Genomic DNA, 27,342 nt, shown 5'->3' with positions numbered 1-27,342 from the left:
AAGACAATATATAAGTGGAATAGTCGGGCATGGTGGCACATGCCTGTAATCCCAGCACTTGGCAGGCTGAGGCAGGAGGACAGCTGCAAGTTCAAGGCCTGCCTGGGAAACACAATGAGCAGCCTAAACTACACAGCGAGACCCTGTCTCAAAAAAGGGAGGAAAAAAAAAAGTGGGAATCCTGCTCTTTAACATGTTAGGACTGCCAGTTGATAAAGCAAACCAAAAGGTAAACCTAGTACAACTACCTCTTTCCAATAAAGTTTGTAGCATTGAATGAATTAGTACCTGCACCATTGTAGTAAACTGAACAGTGTATCTTCTTCGGCCTGCAGTGAATCGCACACTCGTTTCTCCAGATTTCCAGGCAGAATCAATAGTGCTGTTATTGCTTGCACTGTAACTACACCAACGCCCAGAGCGGTCATCAAACCAGCGCCAGTTGTTGCTGTTGGACTGTAGGTACTATATATAAAAGCACAAAGTCATATGTATTTTTCTTTCGAGATTGATTGTAGAAATAGTAACTTCATTATTTCTTCTAAAACTAACCCAAGAAACAGAATTCTACTGGACATTTAATAAAATTTGAAAACTGAAAGAAATGCTTAGCATCTCTATGCAAAAAAACCCATATATCATCTGGTCTTGCTACCCTCTCCTTTTGTTTTCCTCAAAGGAAAAATATTCATTTGAGAAGTACTGAACAAAAATTCCATTTCTAAGAAGTTACTACAATAACATACAGTGTTATCTAAAGAGTTGGCTCTTGGAGACACCGTTGTACACTATGTCATTCACGTAACAAAAGAGCATGTTTCTTTAATATTTATTTCCTAGTAAGTTCCTAAGACCTTTAGCAAGTAGTGCCACAAGAAAACAATTCTAAATCTATATTTGGAAGAGAAAAATAGCTATGAAGATCCCTGTAGAGATTTATACCTTGGTCAAAGACCTTTGCATTGTTTACTGATCTCTCACATTCTTGTCTGGTCTACTTTTGCCTATGCAGCTAAACCATCTTGCCAACCACAGACACTATCTGCATCGCCTACCTTAGTCATCTGGGCTCTCCTCTTTGAGGAGATAGCAGTCTTTTCATAGAAATCAATAAGTAGCAACACCGGAGTGATCCACCTAAAACAGAGAATAATTTGTTCTAGGTAAGCCAGAAACCTGCATAAATTGGGAAAATACATATTTTCATTTTGTCAAGTACTTCATTATTTTCAAGCCACAAAAGCATTCAATATTTGTCCTCTGTATGCCCCAGGAAAACTGCTTGATTCAGGTCCTAAACCCAAGGGGTCAAGTATTAGAAGAACAAAAAAAGTGAAACCAGGCTAGATACAGGATCACTCACTTGGGGGTTTGAACCTCTTTCTGTTCCTTGGCGGCTTGTAGGCAGGGCTGAACCACTTCTAAGAGCTTGATTAGGACATTAAGGATGCCACTCGATTCAACTACCCAAGCACATGGCAGTTTCAACTCCTGATTGATAAATGAAAAGAAACGATACAAGTTTCTACTAAGTATCAACAATTAGCAATGTATAGAACACAAGGTGAAACAGTAACAGAAATGAATTCAAACTCTACTTCTTAACCACTTATCCTGTTTAATCTAACATGAGTTAAATTCTCTAGCCTTTGTAATGATTAAATGAATACACACACAGTGTCTGGCATATTAACATGTGCTGTATGCATAAATGGTCATAACTACCATTACAGACTGTCACCTAAGCTGTGCAGTCTTAACTATGTTGAGGTTGTAAAGCTTTTGATTTACAAAGAAACCTTATAATCTTAAGGAAAATGAAATAAAGAAGTACAGTAGTTCTTACTGAGGTTCCACAGAAGTGGTGCTTTTAATAGCAAATCACTGGAAATGAATGTCCAACAATAATTATGTGATTATTTATGTTTTTTTTTTCTGAGATAGGGCCTCTCTCTGTAGCCCGGGTTGGGCTTGATCTCAAGGTGATCTTTTTGCCTCAGCCTCCTGAGTGTTGTTGGGATTACAGGTGTGCACCACCATACCTGGCTTGGCTTTGTTATATTTATTTTGAAAAAGTAATTATTAAATAACTTACATAATTATTTAAATAAATTAGAAAACATCCAAAAGATGGAATAATGTGTACATGATATAGGAAAATGGTCTGAAAAAACAGTATCTCAATTGTTAAACACATTCAAAATGGGGCTGTAATTTGTCTCACTGCTGGGTGGCCTGAACCACTGGTGATACATGCATGACTGTCCCATTGAGCAGCTTTTCATTAATTTTATTAGTAAAAAAACCGATAAAAGTCATTAGATCTGTTTGTACCACCAGTGGTACATGCTGTCCAATGGGAAAGTCACACGTTTCACTAGTAGTTCAAGCTGGTGGAAATGTAGGAAGTGGAAAAGAAAAAGACTAAAGCAAATATAAGACCATTATACTGTTATCTGTGATTCTTTTTAGATGGGGGCCCAAGAGTAACTTGAGGACCCCAAAGGATTCATTTTTTGGAAACTTTTATCATTTCTATCCTAAAGAGAAACTCCATGACAATTTGACACACATGACGAGCTACAAATAAAGAACCATTTGTATAAGGTCAACTGTTTCCTAGTTCTTATGCTGTCAGAACAGTAACACATCTTACCCAAACCATTCCTTTGCCTCAAATAATGTTCTTACTGACTAGGTAGGGAAAAGAAGAGTCTTATTCTATCTGATGTTTGTTACCTTGACATTGATAACATCCAATTTCCACAGGATAACCCATTATGTGGCAGGTTTCTGCAGAGGCAAAACTATTCCATGATGACTATAACAAGCATTTTAATTATTCTTCTTTTAAAGTCCCATCTCATAGTCTTTTGACTCAATTAATATTAAAGAAGCCATTCTCTTATTATCCAGAAATGATGCATGCCTTCCTGACCTCACACAAAACTGTGGATGTCATTCATGAGCATAGATTACTGTACTGTGTACTTAATTGTGCACATTTTAGCTTATCAGAAACTGTGAGCTGATAAAATGCAGGGATCACGCCTTACACTTTTATTTAATGTCTCACCATGGTAGGTGTTTCATGAGTGAATGATATGAACCCAAAAGATAATAAATCATACCTCGAACAACAGAGTTAAAAGCAAGATTCTAGTAGCCAAATTGGAGGCCTGGGGCAATGTGGCCATTTGACTGATCCATTCTGACACAGTTTTTGTGTCACTTGTTGTCAGAGGAAGAGCAGCTTTTATCAATACATCAGCAGCTTCCCACACCTAGAAAAGCAGCAAAGTGGCCAAGTTAGATGAAGTTATATGAAAACATTTTTTTGTCTTTTAATATAAATCCCTCCATCCTCAATACATTCACTGAGGAAAGGTAAACAGTAACAGATTTACCATAAGGATTTACTGTTTATCAAAAAGATTAATTACCACTAAATGATTACTTTCTTTGGCTAGATTATAAAGAGGCTACATTTTAGGTTAAAGAAAATAATTACTTTAAAAATCCTCGGTACATAGTGAACCTCACAAAGCTTCTACCAACTTACGCTTGGTATTCTTTTACTACATCCCCCCATAATTATCACAAAAACCAGAAAGTTAGAAATAAGTCTGTTTTTAGTTTGCCAATTTTAAATTTCTTATAATGATTTTGGTATCAGTGCTCTCTTCTATTTAGGTTTTAGTTTCCCTAAAATAATTTATGTTACTATAAAGAAACTAAACATTTCTATAGAAAAATCTCTGTAGTTTTCCTTTATTTTTGTTTCCATGCATTACAAAGTTATGTTTAGGTAGTCCAAAAGACCCTTCCTCCCATTTCTAATCTTAAAAGTGACATGAAATAAGGTTCTAATGAGATAAATACATAAATAAATTGATTAAACAAAAAACTACAACCCAAATATTAATTGGCTATCTCTGGGGGTAGGGATGCACAGTATTTTCTTTCTTATCCTACTTCTACAATTAGCACACATTAATTTTTAAGGGAGAAAAAGAGTTGAAAAAGGACACGCAGTGGGGGTTACAGTTATCCACCAGGAAGTGGCTACTAAGTAGAAAAAAAGTAATTTTCAATGTTAATTCATGGGGTTAATGGCTCAAGAGTAAGATAGATTTTAGACAATCTGGAGACAGGTAGGTAGAAAAGAAAGCTTTTTCCCTTCCAAAGTCATTTGGTAACATAAATTCATCATTACAGAAAACATTCAAGCAAGAGTTAAACTACAATCAAAAGAATCCAGAGAGAATACAGCCATGTCAGATAGAACACAAAAATATTAACTTCTCAGAAAATTGATTTTAAAAGATGGCAGGAAAACCACCTCATATATCACTACTCATTTCTGGCCCCTTGAAAGCTTACCTGATTGACTACTTGTTTCAGAATCATGTCACGATAATCTGCTCCATTTCGTTTGATGGCTGTCATGATCAAATCACATACACGGTACACTGTGTCTGGCAGCTCATCAAGAAGGTGGAAGCAGCCAGGCAACATGGTATCTGTGAAAGTGTGGAGCTCATCTTGCTCTAATGGGTCAGCATCCTGGAACTTCTCGAGACATTTAGCCTCTTCTTCTTCCTGCTTTTCTCGAGCTTTCCGTTCCTCTTCCTCTTTACGACAAGCAACTTCCTAGAGGGAGGGAAGGAAGAGTGGACTGCACATGGGATATGTGAAGGAAAGATCAAAGAGACTCTGAAAATATATTTGCCTCACTATATGAACACCCTTCTCCATTCTACTCAAGGAATTGAAACTTTCATCAAGGTGTGGCAATGACTATAGGGGCAGAAGCCACTTAGGGAACACAGAGAAGACTGATTCCAACAACCCAAACCACTGCCAATTATCTGCAGCACTCTATGGTACCATCCATAAAATCATTTTTAGACACTGTCCTATATTTTCTGCCAGTGTGGTAAGTTGAAGTAATTAATTTTCCAGGAATATACAGTCAAGTTTGGCCCAATGGTACTCCCAAGTACTGCTGGGTCTCTTATTTTCAATAATGACTAATACTGCATCTGTCTCGTCTAATATTTCAGGTCAATATAAGGTAGATTGCCAGGTGTGGTGGTGCATGCCTGCAATCCCAGCACTTGGGAGGTTGAGGTAAAAGGATGTCCATGAGTTCCAGGCCAGCCTGAACTAAGTATTAAGATCCTATGTCAGAAAACCAAAAAAAGAATATAAGGTAGCTCAATGATGGACAGCAAGGTTTAGATTAAGTACTCCCATGTCTTTGATAATACTTTAATCTTGCCAATTATTTTGCAATTAACAGCAAAATATTCACAGATATACTCAAGTTAATGGGCCAAGCCCTTTTGCTGCAATTTCCTAGTTACCTCAGGTGACTCTGCCCTTTGATCCATTGGAATGTCCTGTCCTAGAGACATGGCAATTGCTCTCATCATTTGGTCCTCTTCAGACATGCTCAGATCCTAGAGTGACAACAGAAAATCCAACCATTGTATACACACAAAATTAAAAAAAAGAGCAAACCTAAACTCAGAAGTTCAACTAATAAACTCAAACTTTTAGAGGAGAAAGGGCTCTGAATAAAGCTCTCTCCAGTCAAACTGAACTAGGCTTACCTGGTCACTATAAGAACAGTGGGGGAAATTTGCAATGAAAATTAAGTAAGCGTGACCACCTATTTTGCATCTCATAAAGTGTGCCTTTTCTATTGCTCTGATTTAGTTTTTCTAACAAAGAAAGTCCAAGTAATTAGGGGATACAAAGCATGTAGTTATTATATTCTGAGGCATTGAGGGTTATTATGAAAAGAAATATTGCCGTAAAGAAGTATGAAAATGAGAAGCAGTTTATAGAAAGACAAATGATGGACAGATGTGGGGAAAAAAAGGTATTAGTAAGCAAACTGATATTCCGGAATATTAAGAGTTCCTGTGCCAACTTACCCGAACAACTCCTCCCATGATTGGAGGAGGGTGGGTTAGAAGGTATTCTGTGGCCTGCTCCATGGTGCTGGTGTTTAACAAGGCCTCCATAGCATGTTCTCTTGTAAAACCCATGTCTATGAGCTACAAAAACCAAACAAAAACACAAAATGGAAACCAAGAGCTCAGTACCACACTGTGAAATCCAAATATATTTAAAACAAACAAAAAATCTTTGTTTTGTTTTTGTGGTACCAGGGATTGAACTCAGGACCTTGTGCTTGCCAGGCAGGCGCTGTGCCACTGAGCTACATCACCAGCCCATAAAACAAACAAGAAATCTTTAAAAGTTGAAAACTTAAGCTTCTATACTGTTATAATTTACAAAGAGCATTATAATCTAGGGTAGTTAGGTAACATAAATGATCCTTTCAGTTTGGTGCTTTCACTGTATTAATGTTAAACCTACACATTGCAGTGAGGAGCTAAAGTGTTTTTCATTTCTATACTCTAAATGACAGAATAGGATTATTATTATTATAATTAAGACTGAGAGTCATATACCTTACCATAGATCCCAATTTTACGGAAAACAATGTGGCAATAAAAAATTTATTTGAAAAACTCAGTCAGAATTCTACTACTGGGACCTAATCCTGAGAAATATGTATGTAAAAAAATTATATACCACAGCTTTACAACATAAAAGTATAAGAGAAGCCAGGCATGGTGGTGCACACCTGTAATAATCTCAGCACTTGGGAGGCTGAGGCAGGAGGATTGCTACAAGTTTGAGGCCAGTGTGGGCTACATAATGAGTTCAAGGCCAGCATGAACTACGTGGAGAGACCCTGTCTCAATAAAAACAAAAGAACAAAAAACCGCAACAAAAAACAAACAAGTAAGAGAATTAACATCCAACAATGAAATAGTAAAAAAATTTAATGGCAAAAATATAATTCTACATATTATTAGATGTTAGCTGTGTAAAAATTAGGCACGGAACCAACTGACTGAAAGGAGACAATGGTTACCTTGTACGATAAAGTTATGAATGCCTTTAAAAAATACATTGTTGTATTTTCTATCCTTTGTAAAGTATTTATGACTTTTCATAGTAAAAAGGAGCATGCATACACACACACACACACGCACATCCGGCAACAAAAAAAATGAAAAACCTACTCAGAAATTCTGCATACATACATATATATATATGAATAAGATTTGAATACAATTCTGATATAAAGAAAACATATATACATAAAAATTCAGGGAGGAAAAGTCTAAGAATGATTTTTGAGTCTGAAGTGGCAGAACTTATATGCCTTTCCCTTATACTTCGTAGTCACCAATTTTAAAATGTGGTTTACACATTTATTCAAAAGTGTAAAAAAAGTTTTGATTGTGACTAAGATTTTAGAAAGGTCTTATTGGAAAATAAATTTGAGTCACAACATTTCTTCCCTTTAGAGATTAACCATAAAGTAACTGAAGACAGTTTGTCTTCATCAGGCTACTGAGAATATTAAAGTATAAGTAATACAACTAGGAGGACACAAATATATTACTCGTGCAGAGCATTAAGATTACCCTCCAGCTTTCCTCAGGAGAAAAAAAAAATCAATGCAAAGAGAAGTGATCTTAAACCTATTTCCTGGCTTAGAAAAATCATACACAATGTATTCCATTAATGTTGGGTAGCACTCTACCTGTTGCAGCTGTTGTTGGTTGACTTGAGGTTCTCGGCGAGAGCCACCTTCCTCTTGCCCTGCATCCTCTTCTCCACGAGACCCTTCTTTCTCCTTGCTCAGTCTCTCTCGAATCACAGGTTCTCCTCGGAGGATATGGCACAGAATAGCTAGCATTGATTCAGCCATTCGCCCACCATATACCTTCAAGGGTTTCCGGTTCCACAGGTTCTTGATGCAAGTAAAGGCTGCCTGTAAGTCATTTGAAAAAAATGTGAAGATCTTTTTGGCTAAATTCAAAGCCCTAGGAAGAATAAGTGCTAGATCTGTGGGACAGCCCTTTAACTATCAGTGACAAAAACAAAATCATTGGTCACCAAAGCAGCAGCCTAAGGAAGCACAAGGAAGGGGAATTAAATTTATACTGGAAGTACCAATCTCAACTTTGTTCATGTCTACAGCATGGAACAGTTCTCCAATGGGCTGCATCACCATCTCTAAGCAGCCCTACTGGGATTAGGATCCAATGATTGTTCAATATTCACTTTACTGGGCTGAGGGGTGTAGCTTAGTGGTAGAGCACTTGCCTAAGCATGTGTGAGGATATGAGGCCCTGGGTTCCATCCCCAGTCCCCCGTCCCATATTATTTGATTAAGGGGACAAAATAGAATGAGAACTATCCAGTTAGCATGAGAAATTACTCTTGGTTTTAGAATGCTGAATACGCACTTTCTGAGTTACCACAAGGAAGCGGAGGGCACTGAATTGTGGAAAGTTCTGGACACCTCCAGGCAATTTGGCAGGCAGTGAATGTGGAGATTCAAGCACAGTAGTAGGATTCACCATCTTTTCCACAAGCATAAGCCAGGCATCTAGGAACTCTCCTGTGCCATCAGGTAAGTCTGAATGTTCTAATCCCTCAGACACAGGAACTTTGCCTCCCATAGAAAGAGCCCAGTTGAAGGTTCTAAATTCAGATAAGAAAAAGTATGGGGATAGATTAGTATTTTAGGCAAGAGGGGGATTTATATTTAAAGGGTCCCCAATCTCTGCACTGGCACCACATCTGCCTCTTCTTAAGTTATTCTTCCAACCTCTCCAATGTTCATTAGCTTTCTTTTGAAGCCTTTAAAAATACCCCAAAACAGGGATACTAGGCTTAAAAATTTTCTGACCAATAAAGTAAAAACCTTATTGAGAAACAACAGAAAAAGCCAAGTCTAGAAAAAATCTGTATCAAAGGAATTAGAAGCTAAATGAAAAAAAGCAGAGACCCTTAAAAATACTTCTAGGACAGTCTAAATATCACCTTCTAAGAATATGGAGACACATGGCTGGTTCCCAGAATATGAAAGGATCCAATCAATGGCAATCTCTCTATATCCCACTGTCACAAGATAGGTAATTTAGAAAGTTGTGGGCTGGTAAGGTACATAGTGAAGACAAAACTCCAAGAAATTCTCTGTGAAGGAACGATCCTTACTCAAAAAGTGCATTGTGGCCTCCAGAGCAGAGAAATTTCTGCAGCATGAGGTGGTAGGGATACTTCCTTTCATCAAACAGCATTGGAGATGTGAAACCAACTGAACAGATGAAGAATGTCAGCCTGAAAAAGGGAAAAAGCAAAAAATGTAGCCTTTTCTTAGGCAGACATAGATGCAATGGGAAATTCACATAAAAGCCAAGGGGAAATTTTAACCATACATCTAACTGACTGACAGACTGGAAAGGTAGATATATGACTAGTATGGTGATTAAAATGTCAACGCAAAAGGTGACATTTTTATCTATTAAAGAATATAAGGTTACTGAAATACAGTCTGACCACAAATGCTTTCAAAATTTCATGTTCTATACTAGGTACAACTACAACAAGTACCTTACTCTTTCGTTTGGATACACACACAGTGTTAAACAAGGGACCTCCAAGATCTCTTAATTCAATGGCTCTCTGTCCATTTAAGAACACTAGGAACAAGTCAGGTTACCTCTGGCAATTTTCTAGTTTTCGTATCTCAAGCAGAACCTCACCTGAAGCGGGGAGTAGGTGTATATGGTGGGGGCTGCCAAGATAAGCCCTTTGTGAGGAGCTTAGTGAGGGCTGAGGCTGTTGATCGAGCGGCAGGTGTTGGTGCTGTAGTGGTGCTGGCAGCATGGTGGCTCCTTCTCTGGCGAACAGGAGACCCCACACAAAGTTTAACAAGGAGTCCAAATAGCTCAGCAAGTGCCCTTCCTAATCGGGAGGAAGCTAGAACACAGAAGTCAGAATAAGGTTGATCAGTATTTTCAAAAACAGTTTCATTACATTTTTATTACTACTTCTTCCAACACACCTACTAAACACTTGGACTTATCTCCACATATGATAATCCAAGAAGATTCACAAGGGACAAAATCCTTTTTTTGTAGGAAAGAGAGTTATACTGGCTTGTATATAATAACACATGAAAGACAAACACACAGAGGGAATACAAATTTGAAATTGCCTTTGAAGAAGCAATACAGTATTCCTCATTTAACAACCTACCTGTTTAACGATTGTTCAGACTTACAACCCGTCTTTTTTGTACAGTTCTGTACATCTTTATTTATAGAGCCTCAATGTCTTTTTTGTACACTATACCTTCTTTATACATTACTACTGTAAATTTTGCTGATCGCACTGTAATAGTATTAGAGTTTTGTTGTTATACATTATAGTACTGCAAGTAAGTTATGCAAATTAAAGCAAAGTCATCAAGTTGGAGTTTCCTTTGACTATTTCTTTGTTATGAATATTGTAATGTACGTACTATATAATTCCTCATTTAGCAACCAATTCAATCAATGATCTAGCCACAGAACGGTGACTTGGTCGTTAAATAAGGAATGTCTATATAGCAATATGTACTGAATCAATCAATCAATCAATCAATCTACTGGATTCTGTCAGTCACTTAGAATACCCATAGAGTACTTTAAAAATATCAAAAATGCTTAAATGCATGGAACGGAAAAAATTATATACAATATACATTGGTCCCAACATAAAATAGATAATCCTTTTGGGAAAAGCAGAAATATTTCACAAGTAAGGATTCGTCAGGAATTAGACTGTAGGCATTTTAAATTCTCATCTTTGTGAGATGTTTTTCAATATGAAATTTTCTTTTCCAAAAAAACCAGAATACAAAACATATGTAAAAAGGAAATGCATAAAAAGGTAAAAAAATTAAGTCCACATAATTTAATTGCTTTTCTTTAAACTCATTTTTCTTTTAAAATCATAAATAAAAACGCTGCCACAGAACTTTTGAAAAAAACATTATTTTACCATGATCCAGAGATAAGAAGACTAAGACCTGAATCAAAACATAGGCTCTATTAGAGCTTGTGTCAACAATTATGCTCAAAACATAGCTCAGAGGTACAAAGCATAGGAAGAAAAAATGAAACAGCTCTTATCTTTTTCCTATTCCAGAAAAATTAGGCTTTCTTAATTCTATTTAGGGAACAGTCTAGTTGGGAGATTGGGAACACTCAGACTCTGGAAATCAAATTAGTCCAAACCAATTGGAAAATTCATCCTAATTCAGGTTTATACATTCTCATCTGTTTTCAGGTAAGCAGAGAACACAGTGGCTCAAAGGTAGTTCAAGGACAAGAGGAAAATAAGAGGGTAGTAACACAGAGAGATAGGCTTCGAAAGCATGGACTGAGCCCCCACCCACGAAAACCCAGAAAGCTCCAAGATGAGGTCAAAGAAGTGTAACAAAGAAACACAAACATTGTGGATGATCAATTTTGCTGAAATTTGGGGGGTAGCGCTGGTAGACTTTCATACTAAAACAAATGCAACAGAATTAAATTACAATGAAATACAAAATTCATGGGGATTGAATTTAGCAAATATAAACACTAAAGGTCATTTTCTGCTTGCTTTTGGGCAGGGATCCAGGTTCCTATGAGCTATGCCTTCATTTTTCTTTATTAGGGTCCAAGAGACAACAAACAGATCAGTACACATTTTTAATAAAGTCTTGGGGCCGAGGATTTAGCTCAGTTGTTTGACCACCTGGCCCGCAAGGGCCAAGGACCCAAGTTTGATTCCCGGTACAAAAAAAATAAAAATGAAAAAATAAAGTTTGGTATCCTGCCAAAGTAGTTTCCATGGAGCTATCAAAGTGACTTTATGCCACTTTCCAGCTTTCTTTTCAAGGAATAGAGAAAGGAAAAGAAGATAGGTGAAGTAACCAGAGAGATCAGGAATAATCAGAAGAGCTAAGTAACACAAAAGCAAAGGAAAACAGTTATTCCTAGGAGACCGTGGGTCAACTATCACCCTTTAGACAAATAAAACAGGAACTAAAACATATCCAGTGGACTTAACAATGAGGATATGGGTATCTTAGTGAGTCATTTCAGTGGAATGGTCTGAGTGGAAGCCATTTGCAAAAGTTAAAAAGTGAGTAGGAGGGAAGGAATGAAAGAAGGAAAGGTAGACATGGCTCTTACTCAGGAAGGTATTCTCCCATCTATAATCCTAGCAAACTAGCACAGAGTCAAGCAAATAGTAGGAGGACTGTCATGCTTTACATCTAAAATGTCTCCCAAAAGACATGTCTGGAAGGTGACTGGATCATAGGGGTACTATATTATTCTGTGGATTCATCCATTGATGACTTCAATAGCTGAATGTGTTGTCAGGGAGGTGGAACCTGGGTAAAGGTGAGTCATTAGGGGCATGGCTTGGAAAAGTATATTCTTGTCTCTGGCCCCTCCCACTTTTCTTTGCTTCTTAGCTACCATGAACTGAGCACCTTTTCCTGCCACCTTGTTTCTGCCTTGGAGCCAGCTGACCGAGGACTGAACACCTGTAAGCCAAAATAAACTTATCCTTAAGTTGTATAGGGTATTTTGCCCTAGGGATGGCAAAGTGGTTTATACAAGGATTTAACAAAGTACATGTAAAAATGAGTTTTAAAACTTCTTTATACAAAATGATATAGCCTTTCCAACTCAAATTGTTTTAGGACTGGTTAAGCCTTCTGAAAGCAAATCACTTACCTGACAACAAAGGCTTGATCTGCTTAATTCTGGCAGCCATGGCTGGTGTAATTTTAGATTTGGCCTTAGCTTCTGAAGCAGGCTCATCTGTTTCCATGGGAGCCAATGTGTCACCATCTAGACCAATACCCTCCAATAATCCCTGGGTAGAAGCATCCATACCTCCAGCTGTTCCATCCTGTTCTCCATCTGTGTATATAACAGGGGAGCAATAAGACCATATAAATCCAGCACTTACCTGGTTCCTTGTTCTAAAGAGTCCCGAGAGAATCATGTATGATTTTTGCTTATGGCACTCAGGAACTTTTATTGTGATATAACAAATTTTATAAAGCAGCACTGTATTGACAGAAATACAATGTGAGCCACATATGTCATTTTAACTTTTCTATTGGCAACATTAAAAAAAGATAGGTGGGCCGGGGATTTAGCTCAGGGGTTCTGCTGCCTGTCTCGCAAGTGCAAGGTCCCGAGTTTGATCCCCAGTACCAAAAAAAATGGATAGGTGAAGTTTATACTAATATATTATTTAATCCAATTATTAAAATTATCTTTATATGTAAAAAATTGTTGAGACTTCATACTAAAATTAAAATCTTATGATTTTTAAATAATCTTTTAGGAATCAACCTTATACTTGCATAAAATTACACACAAATCATGCTCATTTTTCAAAGTAGCACATTAGAAACCTACTAGGGAAGGATAAATTCACCTACATTTACACAGCACTTAATGTTATGGAAAAGAGAGATGTATGAAATGCTTTATCTAAGACAACTACAAATGTCTTCAGAGAAAAAGATTACGCAGACACTTCCAATGGTCGGTGTTATTTTGGTGGTAGAAATGTGGGTTTTTCTTTCTATTGTATTTCCTAATTTTTATCACAATGTATGTATGTTTTTATAAAGGAAGTGAAAAAAGTTTAAATTTAATAAAAACTAATTAAATATCACTAACAGAAAGAAACCTGAGGTATTATGGATGACAAGATCTAGGTAATTTTTGCAATAAACCTGTAATGACAGAAGACAGAATTTAGAATTAATGACTAAGATTTAAGTTTCTTAGAGTTACCTGATCTTTTTCCGCTCTGGGTTGTACCTGCCTTCTCATCCTTTGGAACCAGTTTCTGCATATCTGCCTGGCCAAATTCACACCCAGATGGTAGGCTGCAACAAGACAACCAGAGAACAAAAGAAAAACAAAACACCTGACACTTAGCTTCTTATATTGTGCATGGTTTCTGACTTACTTACCCAGTATTATCCCTCCTAGAGAAGATACATTATCCTGAATACAATAAAACAGCACCATTTCCTGAGGTAGTACCCAATAAAGTTTATGACACAATATTAGTCCAAATTTTAAACTCCTACTATGTTGACATAGCATACCTCGAAGGTCACATCAAACACACAGAAAATGATATAGAAGATGATACAGTTAAGTCCCTAGGTCACTAGGATGGTAAGTGGGAAGGATAAGGAAGCCACTGCAGTATTTTTTTTGGAAGGTGGAGGTTGAGACAGGATCTCAACTATAATTCAGGCTGGTCTTGAACTCACTAGGTAACCCAGGCTGGCTTCAAACTTGTGGCAATATTCCTGACTCAGCCTCCCTTAGTGGTTGGATTACAGGTGTGTGCCAGTACAGCTGGCTATGCCACTGTACCTTTTTGATACCCTTCCATCCCTGATCAGGGCGGAGCAATCCTCTACTGAGTTCATATAGATACCAAGGGAGATGACTATTCACTTACCTGTTTGGGGTACACAGAGAGAGGAGGACAGTGCTTTCCCATACTAGAGAACAGTATAACTGGCTCAGCTTGCTCAGAACACTCAGACCCAACTGAGAACCCCACTGATTTACAGAGATGGAACGAATTTCACTCTGCAACCAAAGTAAAAAGAATTATACTTTTGAGAAGTTTGCTGAAAATGTATATTCAGAATAAACTTTCAGCTGTTTTAGAAGGATAAAGGTTTTTATATTCCTTCACTGCTATTCCCACAGAATTGTCCACTTCATCAAAATGTCCACACTTTAGATTATAGTTCTTTAAAGTAGTCTCTTACAATTACAAATTATCTCTAATATCCATTCTGATTGCTTTTTGTAGCTAAAACACATCATAGGAAACATTTTTTTGAATCAAAGGAATAGCTTTATAGACGCAATAACTAACTACTTTCGAATTATTTTTTGGTTGCTGGAGAGGCTTGGTTTTTCTCTCTCCTATTTCTTTACTTCAGTACATATCTATATTTAATTCCTTAACTGAATATTTTGCTTTATTTCCTTTAATAAAAAAGGTAAGCCATAAAAATTGATCCCTAAGTTTTGATATATAATCTTCTAAATAGTTTATGATTATACTTTTGATCTCTGATCTGACTGATCCATAAGTAGCAGAGAATACATTCCTGGTCAGCAGTATACCACAGGGCTTTTAAGCAGTTATATCAACAGTTGAGTCTATGTAATGAGACATTTGTAGTATAATAAGACATTTCTAGTAATGTTAATTACTATTGATTTAAATGTTCGGAAAGTGAGAAGCCCTTTGCCATGCCACTATTAGGCGTACATGTACTTTCCAAAAGATTAGAAATAAAGCTCAATGAGTAACTAATTGAGCTATACCTACTAAAAAGGGTCACTACAAATCCAAGTTGGCTAACACAGATGAGATAGTATAGATCAATTAATGCTTGGTAATTACTTACAACCTCTATTCAGTCTCAAGCAGGTCCAGTTAATATGACAAATTATGATTATACAACTTCTAGTTAAAAAACAAAACCCTAAAGGAGAGTTCACTACAAAGCAACCTGAAGGAAAAACTCAAATTACCCATCTACCAAAGTGGCAGATAGGCACTGTCAAAAAAAAAAACCAAACCTCATATTAAACCTGAATGTTCTTTCAACTGCTTGCCCAGACAGATCTGCTTCTAAACACGATAAGCTACCAGATATATGCCTTAGGTATTTTGCTGGTTTTAAATCATCATGTTTGCTTCTAAGATTATTCTTACCTGTCCAACTCTGCAAGTATGAACAAACATCATGATGTAGGCATGGGCAGCAGTGAGTGCATGCAGCAGAGGTGTGGCTTGAGCTGAGAGGGTAGCATCAGCAACATTGCCAGCACATGCCAGTTCTCGCAACAACACTGAGCCGCCAGGTGATTCAATGGGACGGTGTAAGGGCTCCAAGGAAGAAAGGATGGAATCCAATTGAAGGAGACCCTCCTGAAGAACTTTAGGTTCATGTGACAGTGTCTGAAATAAGAATAATTATTGTGTTTATATATAAAGAACTTCATATGTATGTCTTGTAGCAGTTACAACGGAAGTGACTATTTAATGAAATTCTCTGTTTCAGTAAATGATGAAAACAAAGTATGAATCTATGTATGATATACCTCAACACCTCTTTGTAGAGTAACACACTAATTTCAAACTTGGTGAGTCAATCACACTTAAAAAGTCTGTGAAGGCTAAACTGGAATACTGTTATAGAAAGAACTATGCTGTGAACTCTAAATTTACAACAAGGAGCTATGTTAGGCAAGGTTATGAAGCATGGAAGTGAATTACTAGTACAATGTTCTCTCCTTCCTAACTCAAGAGAGATGATTCTGGGATTAGCACCAGCTAGGTAATTTATTAAAAACTCAGGATTATATAGCCTTTGTGATTTCTGTTCAAGTCTAGAGAAAAATGTGAAACAATAGCACCTGTCACGCAAAGAAAGAAATTATATGCTTTCCTATGGCTTTAAATAAATCTATCCTTCCTTACAAAGCAGCTCAGAGGTAGAAGATAGATGAGTCCCTTCCCTTTCTCTCATGAATAGAATATATTTACTTACACAGTGTGAAAGAGAATAAAACATTACCTATATTTAAGTCTATAAGCAACTGGATTTCTGATTTTTAGCAGAAAATACTTATCACTGCATAGTCTAGCTGATTAAGGAGATTCTTAAGATTTTATGCAATCATGACCAAACTCCAAATAGTTGATTTTTTGGGTTCTGTTTTTAGAGTGGGAATAGGAAGAGTCCCTCCAAAAACTGATGTAGAATCTCAAAGGACTTGAAATAGGTAAAATAGTTTTAGGGAAAAAGAAAAAAAACCCACATCAACCATGAATACCATGTCAACCATGTAATTGCAGCACTCAGGGAGGCTGAAGCAGGATTATAAGTTGGAGGCCAATCTGTGCAGGTTAGAAAGATCCTGTCTGGAAATCAAAAAGGGGCTAGGAAGGCAGCTGAGTGGCACAGTGCACCTGGATTCAACTCCCAGCACCAAAATCCAAAAAAACAACAAAAACCAAACTATTACTATAGATTTTTGTGTGACTTTGTATCTTGCTAATTGCTGAATTTGGTTATTATTTCTAAGAGTTGGATCACATGATCTACAAATAATGAAAATTTGACTTCTTCCTTTCCTATATGTACAATATCCCTTTTATTTTTCTCTTGCTTGATTTCTCTGGCTAATGTTTCAAATACTATGTTGAACAGGAGTGGTGACAGTGGATATCTCTGTCATGGTTTCTCTTAAAATGTACTGCAGACATGTACTAATAAAAATATTAGAGTTGGCAAGGATGTGGAGAAATTAGAATCCCATACATTGCTGGTGGAAATGTAAAACTCTATAGCTTCTGCGGATGAAAATAGTATGGGAGTCCTTCAAAAAATTAAACACAGAATTACTATAAAATATAGCTATTTCATTTCTAGGTATATACTCACAAAAATTGAATGAAGAAATTTGTTTCTAGCAGCATTACTCTCCACAGTCAAAAGGTAGAAGCAATGCAAACATCAACAGATTAATAGATGAATAAAATGTAGTCTACATATATAATAAATTAGTCTTGAAAAAGGAAGAAAACTATGACATATGCTACAAAATGGATGAAACTTAACACAACAAAATCTCAAACACTATAGGATACCACTTGCATGAGATACTCAAAGTAGCCAAATTTCGAGACTGCAATTACAATGGTAGTTTCCAAGGGCCAGGGGGAAAGTAAAATGAGGAATAGTTTCTTTAAGGGATATACAGTTAGTTTTGGAAGTTGGCAACACAACTGTGTGAATATACTTCAATATGTACTACTGAATTGTATACTTCAATTGTAAAGGTGGTACATTTCTTGTTGGCTACAGTTTACTAGTATCAAAAAGAGAGGAGGTTCATTCTGGGCAAAATACGAGCAATTGTTGCTTAAAATTCATGACTATCAAGGCTGGATAAGAGGAAGAATATAGCATTAAATACATACCAGGATGTGTTAAAAAGTAGCAGTTAACAAAAGTAGGATGACACATGAATAAAATTCAGCTACATGGCTTTCCTGGATATACTTTCCTTGCATATAAACTCAGGTGATGTCAGAATCACATATACCAAAGTCAGGAACACAGAAACAATACTTTGCCTTTTGTACCAGAAATAATGTTACACACTATATATTAAGTCACAAAATTCACTTATACACCATAACAAAAAATGTAGTCATTATTTTTTAGCTGAAGGTAAGGGAGACCACAGTACAAATGTATATAGAAAAGTATTGAAAAATTGATTTCTGAAAGAGAAATACAAATACTTGGGTAGATGCTTCTTACCAATATGGATTTGCAGACACCTGCAACAGCTTGACAGGCAGCAGATGTGGGAAAGTCAATTGGCAGGTTGGGAAGACCCAAAATTGTAACCAAAGGCAAGAGTCCTTTCTGGTTCACAAATTCCTGGCAGTGGTCATCTGTTGTATTGTTGCTCAGAATAGATTCCACAAACTTCATCTAAACAGTGAAAAAATTTAAAACAGTTAAGAGAATGACACTTGGAACTAGAAGGCCAGCCAGGAGTAAGGACTGGGCTGCTTAATAGAAATTCTGAAAACAGTGTTTCCTACAATACCAAAACCTTGAGTGAACAGGGATTGAGGGATGACACCCTAAAATGTCCAGGAAATAAAGAATTGCCAATTTTTCTCATTCTACCTTTCCAACCACGCCAGGGGTCAGGTAATTTCAAAGCCAAGAGTAAGTTAAGGGACTTGCTCAGGGCCAATCAGGAATAATTTATTAATTTGCTCATTTAGGGTTCCTGCATTCAATGCCCCACTTGGAGGCAAACATCATGGATACTTTCCCCTAAATGTGCTTATAACATAAATGGAACACGGAACTCTGAAAGAGTAATGTGAACTAACAAAACAAAGCATTTTTTTAAAAGAAAGTAAAATGCAGGCAATAAGTCTTGGAAATGGTTGTAGACTGTAAAACATGCTAACCAGGGTTTTCCTTTTTGGTATATAATTCTGGGAAAACTTAAAACTCTTCAGGAAAACTATTTTCCCTGTGAAATATTCAGGAAGTTAAAAGAAAAGGCCACACTGATTAAAAAGTGAGAAAGAAGTTAAGGAAGAAAATATATGTTGGACACATTCACAAAACATAATACTTGACTGACATAACAAAGCTCACTCTCTTCCTGTTTGGACTGTAATGGGGGAATAGTAACAATGAAGAGAAAATTGAGAAGAAAAAGGCAACTGGGGGGTGGTGGTGGCGGTGGCTAATTTTTGGCACACCAGTCTAACAGAACAAAAACAAAAGGTTTGCAGTTTTACATATCTTTCCCTTCCACATTTTAAGGGCCCCAGTGAAAATAAATATAGAAATTACTGGGCTCTTTCATAACTCCATATATTTTCTAGAGAAGCACACACTTTTACTCAGTTTGCCCTATGATGAATCTTACCACATTAAGGATGTAATCCATGAGTGGAATAGGAATACGTTCCTCTGTACCAACAACCCTGTTAAAGAAGAAAAGAATGCGTTATGCAGAAATTCACAATAACAGCGCAAGAAAACAAAGCAAGGAAAGGGACATAGTGAAATTCTAGGAGTTTTTCTTAGTTAAAATTTAACAGCCAGTATACGAGCCTTTAAACAGATACCACGGGGGGAAAAATACCTGAAATGAAAGCTAGTTTTTATTCTGGATTAGGGTTGAGAGCATAAAGGGAAAAACCAAGTCCTCAAAACTGCAGCACTTGTATACATCACAAAACAGTATCCTACCTTAGGTAAACTGTTAGAGGAATTCATCCATAGGGAAATATCAGTAAGTTCAATTAAAAGACCTCAGGCATTTGCTTAAAGGAAGAGGGTAGGCAAAAACAAAATAAAACCAAACCAAACCAAATAAACACAAGACTGTGTTCCTACATCAGGTTCAGAGTTACGAAAAGTATGAAATGGGGCTTTGTTCAAAACTCCCTACTTACACTGACAAATCATTCTGAATACTTAAATATGGTCAAAGATAAAACCCACACCCAATGCCTCCTTCCCTAACAATATGTACTTGTAGCATGACAGTGCCTGAACTATTCAACAATTCATCAGGTTTTTCTTTTCTTTTCTTTTGCCTTTTCAGATGCTTTGATCCTATACAACAGTTAAGAAGACTGGAATAATGCTATAGCTGCAGAAAATGCAGTCTTCAGAACTCAGTAGCTGTATCTGGGCTTTTACAAGAAAGCAACAGAGGAAAAAAGAATCCATAGAGCACATTGAAGTTAAACAAAATACACCTCAAAGGAAAACCTTAGGAAAGAACAAACAGGGGGTTTAAAAAATGGGCCCTTGGACAGAGGATGAAAGGAGTACAGATAGAAAAGAGGGGCAGGGGGTGAAGAGACGGCAAGAAGAAAGTTGGCAAGATACTATTAGTTCTCATCTGAGCAAGACAAAATGTGAATAAATATTTGTCAAGCTTAATAGCATTTGGCAGCAAAATGTAGACTAGGCAAAGAGAATGACGAAGCAACATAATGGCTTCAGTGTGAGGTATCTAGGGTAGGGTGCTGTGAAAATCCTCAATGAAAAATTTGGAGAATTTTGTACAAAGGGAGGAGTCCGATGAGCCAGGATTAAAATGATTTCATAGGAGAGCCACAAACCTTTCTGTGACCATAATGTTCCTCCTCAGAACTACTGCAACATTTCTTGTTACTTACACCAATTATCCATTCCAACTTACCCTTACCTGCCAGAAAAGAACCCAGACATCCATCTCTATACAGCTAAAACCTTTTTAAGATGTGGTTTCAGTCCAATGACATAACTGTCCCTTTGCAGAAACCAAACATAATGGCAAAGAGCCTAAGAGATATGACAGAGCCCAGATGCTCTTTTCACTGCTAGATGGAAGTTGGGGAGAAGAACAAAAAGCAGCTAACAGTGGTTTTTAATACAATCCAGGAACAAATTCGTTCAGTAACTACTTTTCTCTCATTGTACAACTCATCTTTTGACTATCAGGCCCAAGAAGCCACATAGACTACTAAGAATGATTAACTCCACAGAACTCTACCTACAAGGTGGTTTCAAGACAAGTCATTCTAATCTTAACCTTACTTGAAATACTGAGCCATAGCATCTTTAAAACAATAAAAGACTGAATTCTCAGAAGCAATTTACTGTAATAAAAATTTCCTGCCTTCTTTTCCTCAAATATATACATATTCCTTAATATGATTTTCCTCTGATCAATTTTACATGTTTTTTCTTTTTTAGCGGAGAGAAAGGAGAATCAAGCATCTCTTGCAGCTCTTAAGGAGAGCAGTGCCTCAGTAAAGGAGGCCTCTCAGTAGGCCACAGTTCAGGGACAAATGCTTCTCTGCACTTACTACTTTTAAAACCCAGACAACTGATGAGGTCTAAAGACCACATAGATTTACATAACCCATTTCTTTCAAGTCATTCAGGAGAGATGGGTGGTAATATTGGTATACTAAATAAATTAACCACAAAATGAACCACTGGTGTCCAACTATAAATCCTTACTGTTATATTAATTCCTGGGAGTATCAGATTTTCTGGGATCAAACAATGTAAAAGGCAGAATACAGAGGCCCAAAGACAAGTATTTAGAATCACTGGTAGTGAACATTCCTAAGTGTAATACAGTGCTGCAATGATTTAGGGTAGACTACTGTGTCCAAATTTCCTCAGTCTAGGTGTTTAGCACAAAACTATGTATCTCAAGATCAAGTATTAGCTGCTGGTTTGGGGAAAAATTAAGGAAAAGGGCATTGTTCTTAGCCTAAAAACAAAAAACTAGAAACCCAAATCCATAAACAGGGAGAAAAGATAAAAATATTCCTAACAGACTACCATTCAGCAATGAAACAAGCCATTGATAGATGCAACATGAATCTCAAAAATGCAGTGAGCAAAGCTAAAAAAATGTATATATATATCAGATATAATACACACAAAAGATTCCATCCACATCACCATTCTGTTTATAAGATGTTCTTGAACAGGAAAAGTTATTCTACATGAGAGAAATAAGATCAGTAGCTGCCTTATTTTGGGAGTGGAAAATTAGAAATTTCAAATTTGAAATTTGTGCAGTTAACTGTATGGAAATTAGACTTCAATAAAAAATACTGAAAAAAATTATCTGCATGTATATAAGGCACTAAAAATGGATGAGTATATGGAAAATAGGGATTTGGGATCTTTGCTGAAATATTTTGGAGCTGGGGGAGTGGACAGAGAAAATTTTGGTGGAGGGGGAGAATATGCATTCCAAATCTTTCTAATAAGCCTCATACTAGAAGAATGTATGCAACAACTCCCAACATAAAAACCACCTGGGATAAGGGGATAAAATAACCATTTCTTTTAACATATGTGATTTCAAAATGAAGCTTTGCTTCGTTAGGCATAGTGGTGCACACCTGTAAGCCTAGCACTTGGGAGGGTAAGCTGAGGCAGGAGGCTCAGCCTGGGCTACGTAATGAGTTCAAGGCTGGTCTGAACTGAATAGTGAAACCCTATGTAAAAAAAAAAAGCAGGGGTAAACAAAATTAAGCAGAGAGTGGAATTTAGACAGTTTCTTGTTTTTTTCTTCCAGCCCTTATAATCTACTTAAGTGACCTAATCTAGTTCCTCCAAAGATGTTAAAAGTGAAAAAGTATATATAACGTGTCAGAATTTGTGAGACTTTTGGATGTTATGAGTATGAGGTAGTGAGAAGCACCCTTTCCTGTGAAATATAGAAAAAGATATACTTTAGTACAGTAATTACTAGAGTCCTGTGGGTGTTAGATGCTCCATCTTTTTTTTTTTGGTACCAGGGATCGAACTCGAGTCCTTGCACTTGCACAGCAGGAGGCAAAACCACTGAGCTAAATCCCCAGCCCTAGATGGTCCATCTGATGGTCACAATGGTAGGATTATTACTGCAATGGGTCTAGATTTCTCCTTTCTTTTCCTTGTCATTCAAGGTCCACTGGGCCCAGCTCTCGGGGCATTTGAGACTTAGTGAATCCCTAAACTAATGCTCTTTATGCATTCCATTAAAATAACCCCTACCAAGCCAGGGATTTAGCTCAGTGGTTACGAGCGCAAGCGCAAGGTCCCGAGTTCAATCCCCGGTACCAAAAAAAATAAATAAAATAACCCCTACCAAGTGATTAACTATTATATATAATGTAACAATGTTAATGCCCTTGAGAAGCTTGTAGATTAGTAAGGAAACCATGAGTATACAAAAATGTTGAGAGAACATAAGACTTCCCATTTAGAAGTAAAAGAAAAAGTTCTTTTAATAAGGAGACAACTGCTGGGTGGGGTGGCGCATGCCTGTAATCCTAGCACTTGAGAAGCTGAAACAGGAAGACAGCCATGAGTTTGAGGCCAGCCTGGTCTACATAGTGATTTCAAGACCAGCCCAAACTATAAAGCGAAACCCTGTCTTACAGAACAAAACAACAAAAACCAAAAACCTCCACAAAAATCCAAACCAACTCAACCAACCAAACAAAACCAAAAGAATGAAACATCTGAACTGTCCTTACAGGAGTTTGGTACATGGAAAGAAGGCAGAGATATTTTCAGAAAGGGGGACAAATGTGTACATAATACAGTGATACATGATACCCTAAGAAAAGAATGAAAGGTGAAGAAATGAGGGCTGCAGAGAAAATGTTGATTTACTGTGACAGCTTGAATTGGGTATGTTAGATATAAGGTGTCTGTTACGACATTCAGGTAGAGAAGCAGCTATATGCAGATGGCTTTACATTGACAGAAAACCACGACCACCTCCCATATTTAAAGGTATTCAATCCAGTAGAGTCAATGATGATTAAGGATGGGGTGAAGGAAGCACTAGGACAGACATTTTCACAAAAAACATTTTGCTTTCTTCCATGATGTCCTTTTCCAGAAAGAAGATATTTTAAAGTAAACAGAAGATGATACTAAAACAAAGGTAGGTTTACTTTCTCAGAGTAAGATATCAGCTTAACAAAAAAATGTATTTAGTATTTAATGTCTTCTGTCCAAAGTTAGTGACACCACCAAATTCACTGCTATCTAGAATTCCAAAAAGACACATCAGTTTTGGATTCTAGGCCTTTGGTCCTGCTATCTACTCCACCTGAATCTTGCAAAATCTAAGCTACCCTTTACGAGTTCAAATCCATTTGTATCCACACCTAAAATGTTCATGTCTTTATCAGAACTACTTATTTAAATAATAACACAGCAGTTATTTTATGAGTAAATGCATTATTGTGTGGAGGGATCACTCCTACTTTCTGACATAAAGGTTTATAAATAAGAGTTAAACGCTAGAGCAGTGGTCTCAAACTTATGGCACATGTGTTGCTTGTTTTCTTTATAGATAAAAGATGTTAATGTATGAATTGTTTTTTCTAAACTAACACCTCAATATTCAGGTTTAACTGCAGTGTTGGCACTTTGTGATAAGTAAGTGGGTTTTGGGTTGCAGTTTGGACACACATCTCTAAAAGGTTCGCCATCACTGTGCTACAAGTATACACTACATCTGCTGTGTGTAAATCCCATAAGCTCAAAGAGCTTGTCTTGGCTATGCACTGCTAGCCAGAAGCTTGAAGCTCCATTCCCCTCTTACATTCAAGGGATCAATTTTTCTGTAGAGCAAATCTTAAATAAATAGAAATGAGAAAAAAATCTACTGTGCCTGATAAGTCATTCCAAAGCCTCATGATTTATCTGGAATGAACAGATAAGAATCAAATAAACAAAAACAAAAACCAACTACCCAAAATGAATGCCCACTATTTTTAAGGACTTCTTAGAAGATAGGGATTAAATGTGCAACATATTTCATATGTATTTAAATCAAGCAGTGATGTGGAATATCAAATCAATGAAGAGAAAGCAAGTCCTCTGCACAATGCCTAATGACTTCAACAGCTTACAAAAGATGGCTTCCTAAGGCAACCAATACCAAAGCATATATGGTTTAAGAGTCAAAAGAAAACCTATATATTCTTAGAGCTGGAAAGAATAAAATGATCTAATATAACTCACTTTTACAGATAAAGTCACAGTAAGGGAACTGAGAGGGCAGAGAGCACACAGCGTGCATGCCTAGCACATGAGACGCCCAGGGTTCAAGCTCCAATACAGAGAAAAAAAAAAAGTGACACTAAGACTTAGGTAATAACATGGCCAAGATGACAAGGCTAGAAAACTCTCTAAGCACTTACTGCTGATTAGGCTCAGTTTCACTCTGCTGGGCAGAGTTAAAGCTCTGCATAGCCTGTACTTCCTCTTCTTCCTCATCCTCACTAGAGGCTTCTTCTGCCGCATGATTAGACCTTGGGGGAGGAGCTGCAGCAGTGCCATCAGCCTTCTGGATTGATGGCTTCTGACAGATATATTTAGGATCTCTTCCAAGATTACAGATTTCTTCAAGTAACTGAAAGACACATAGAATAAGATTACTTATTAGTAATTAAGTATTGTAAGGGATGACTAACATTTTGTACCTTCTATGTGCTATGTATTTAGCAAAAAAAATCTATAAGTAATATACACCATCCCTGGAATATAGTCATTAATTCCATATGACAAATAAAAAATGAAACTTCTGAGAAGCTAAATAATTTGTTCAGGGTCAAGTGGCTGTTTAAATGACTGGCTGAACTGACTCCCTGTTATAATTCACTAAGCATCAGAAACTCATATACTAGTTTCAACAATCCTAAAAGGCAAGGCTAATGAATGAGGAAGAGAAAAATTAAAGAAGAAATGGTTAGAATGGGTAGTATACTTTTATAAACAAAAGGTAATGTCATATAATTGTTAATATCATATATAAGAAAGCAATATGTACAAGTTTGCATCAAAAGATGTTTTTTGATGGTACTGGGGAATAAACCCAGGGCCCTTCCCCAGCCTTTAAAATTTTGAGACATGGTCTCAAAATTTTGAGACATGGTCTCAGGCTGGACTCTAACTTGTGATCTTCCTACATTAGCCCTCCAGAACAGCAGGGATTACAGGTGTGTGCCACCACTCCCAGCTGTACAATTATTTTTATAAGGAAAATAATTTTCAATCAGATAAAGCTAGAATTAACCAAACTTCTGGTAAGACTTAAACTATAGTTAATATTTTTTTGGCAATGGGCCAACCCCCAAAAATGGAAAAACTGAGGCAAACATAATGTTCTTACAGGTACAGAACAAGAATCCAAATGACCTCCTTAGAGTGAATATTTTTAAAGAACTGCCTCTTTACTGGTCTCTCAAGACCACGGTCATAGCCTTATCATGTCTTACCTTTATGATGGCAGTTGTTGCATCTGTTTTGAGGGTAGGCTGGTGTCTCATAAGCTCATCGACAGCACTCCCTAGGTTGGATGCAGTATCCCCTTGAAGCAAACAATGAACCATTAGAAAGACAAAAAATGGTGCTTGTGACTATTTTGTGTCAACCTAACACGGAAAAAAATTGAACTGGTTGTTACAGTTTTCTAATGCCATGCTCCCTTGAATGAATTCATTATATCTGCTTCTAGCCACCAAATCACTGGGGAGGAGAATGAAATCAGTCAATGAAGCCTATTTTATTTTTTAAGTTTTAATTTCGGCACTGGGAATTGAACTCAGGACCTTGCACTTGCCAGGCAGGTGTGGTACTGAATATTTTAAAAAGTAACTATACGTGCTACACTCTGCCTGGCAATCTCTCCTGTCAAGATGTGAGGTTTTTCTTCTGTATTTCTGTGAGACAAAGTCTCACTCTGTAGCTCAGGCTTGCCTTGAACTTGCAGCGATCCTCCTGTCTCTAACCCTCCCAAATCTTGGGATCACAGGTGTGTGCCATTATGTCCAGCTAAGCTCTGATCTAACATAGAGTAATAAAGATAACAAGAGAAAAAGCACCATTAATAACCCTCCAGCTGCCTCAGGAACTAATGATAGTGACTAGAATGCTACAGTGCGAGCAGAAAGTGCAAAGCACATTTTTTCCTTCTATTTTTAAGACAGAGCCTCACCATGTTACTGAGGCTGGCCTCAAACTCGTGGACTCAATAGATCCACCTGTCTTAGCCTCCAGTATAAGAAAGCACAGTTTTGAAAACTGAAACTTTTCTGGAGCCCTACTTTCTAGCTCCTCAATTATCTGTTCTGAAGCATACTGAGAAGGAAATCTATTCATCTGTGACTGTTTTAAGTGACTTGGATAGTAGAACACCACATTATCAGGATCAACACCTCAGGACCCCATATTTCCATTGTTGTACACTACATGATGGACCTAGAAATACA

The 27,342-nt window shown here is 37.1% G+C and overlaps 1 protein-coding gene across 18 annotated transcripts in view; it reads right to left on the bottom strand.

Annotated features, from left to right (window-relative positions):
* Window positions 1-27,342, bottom strand: part of Huwe1 (HECT, UBA and WWE domain containing E3 ubiquitin protein ligase 1) — a 146,166-nt gene that overhangs the window by 45,360 nt on the left and 73,464 nt on the right. For all 18 annotated transcript variants that reach the window (XM_013068752.3, XM_013068758.3, XM_013068760.3 and 15 more), the window contains 19 exons: window positions 26,350-26,441; window positions 25,273-25,484; window positions 19,470-19,527; window positions 18,329-18,505; window positions 15,709-15,954; window positions 14,428-14,561; window positions 13,743-13,837; window positions 12,663-12,851; window positions 9,648-9,864; window positions 9,100-9,222; window positions 8,346-8,583; window positions 7,637-7,867; window positions 5,946-6,068; window positions 5,370-5,465; window positions 4,384-4,653; window positions 3,132-3,284; window positions 1,364-1,491; window positions 1,056-1,137; window positions 289-465 (listed from right to left, as the gene is read on the bottom strand). In XM_013068752.3, the coding sequence (XP_012924206.1) occupies window positions 289-465; window positions 1,056-1,137; window positions 1,364-1,491; window positions 3,132-3,284; window positions 4,384-4,653; window positions 5,370-5,465; window positions 5,946-6,068; window positions 7,637-7,867; window positions 8,346-8,583; window positions 9,100-9,222; window positions 9,648-9,864; window positions 12,663-12,851; window positions 13,743-13,837; window positions 14,428-14,561; window positions 15,709-15,954; window positions 18,329-18,505; window positions 19,470-19,527; window positions 25,273-25,484; window positions 26,350-26,441 (3,041 nt within the window). The remainder of the gene's footprint in view (window positions 1-288; window positions 466-1,055; window positions 1,138-1,363; window positions 1,492-3,131; window positions 3,285-4,383; window positions 4,654-5,369; window positions 5,466-5,945; window positions 6,069-7,636; window positions 7,868-8,345; window positions 8,584-9,099; window positions 9,223-9,647; window positions 9,865-12,662; window positions 12,852-13,742; window positions 13,838-14,427; window positions 14,562-15,708; window positions 15,955-18,328; window positions 18,506-19,469; window positions 19,528-25,272; window positions 25,485-26,349; window positions 26,442-27,342) is intronic.

Source organism: Heterocephalus glaber, unplaced genomic scaffold, assembly GCF_053883595.1.
Source record: "Heterocephalus glaber isolate CG9 unplaced genomic scaffold, H.glaber_assembly_v1.0 deba00001545, whole genome shotgun sequence".
In the NCBI taxonomy this organism is placed as follows: domain Eukaryota; kingdom Metazoa; phylum Chordata; class Mammalia; order Rodentia; family Bathyergidae; genus Heterocephalus; species Heterocephalus glaber.
Note: the sequence above shows the minus strand (reverse complement) of the source record. Positions and strands in the feature narration are given on the sequence as shown.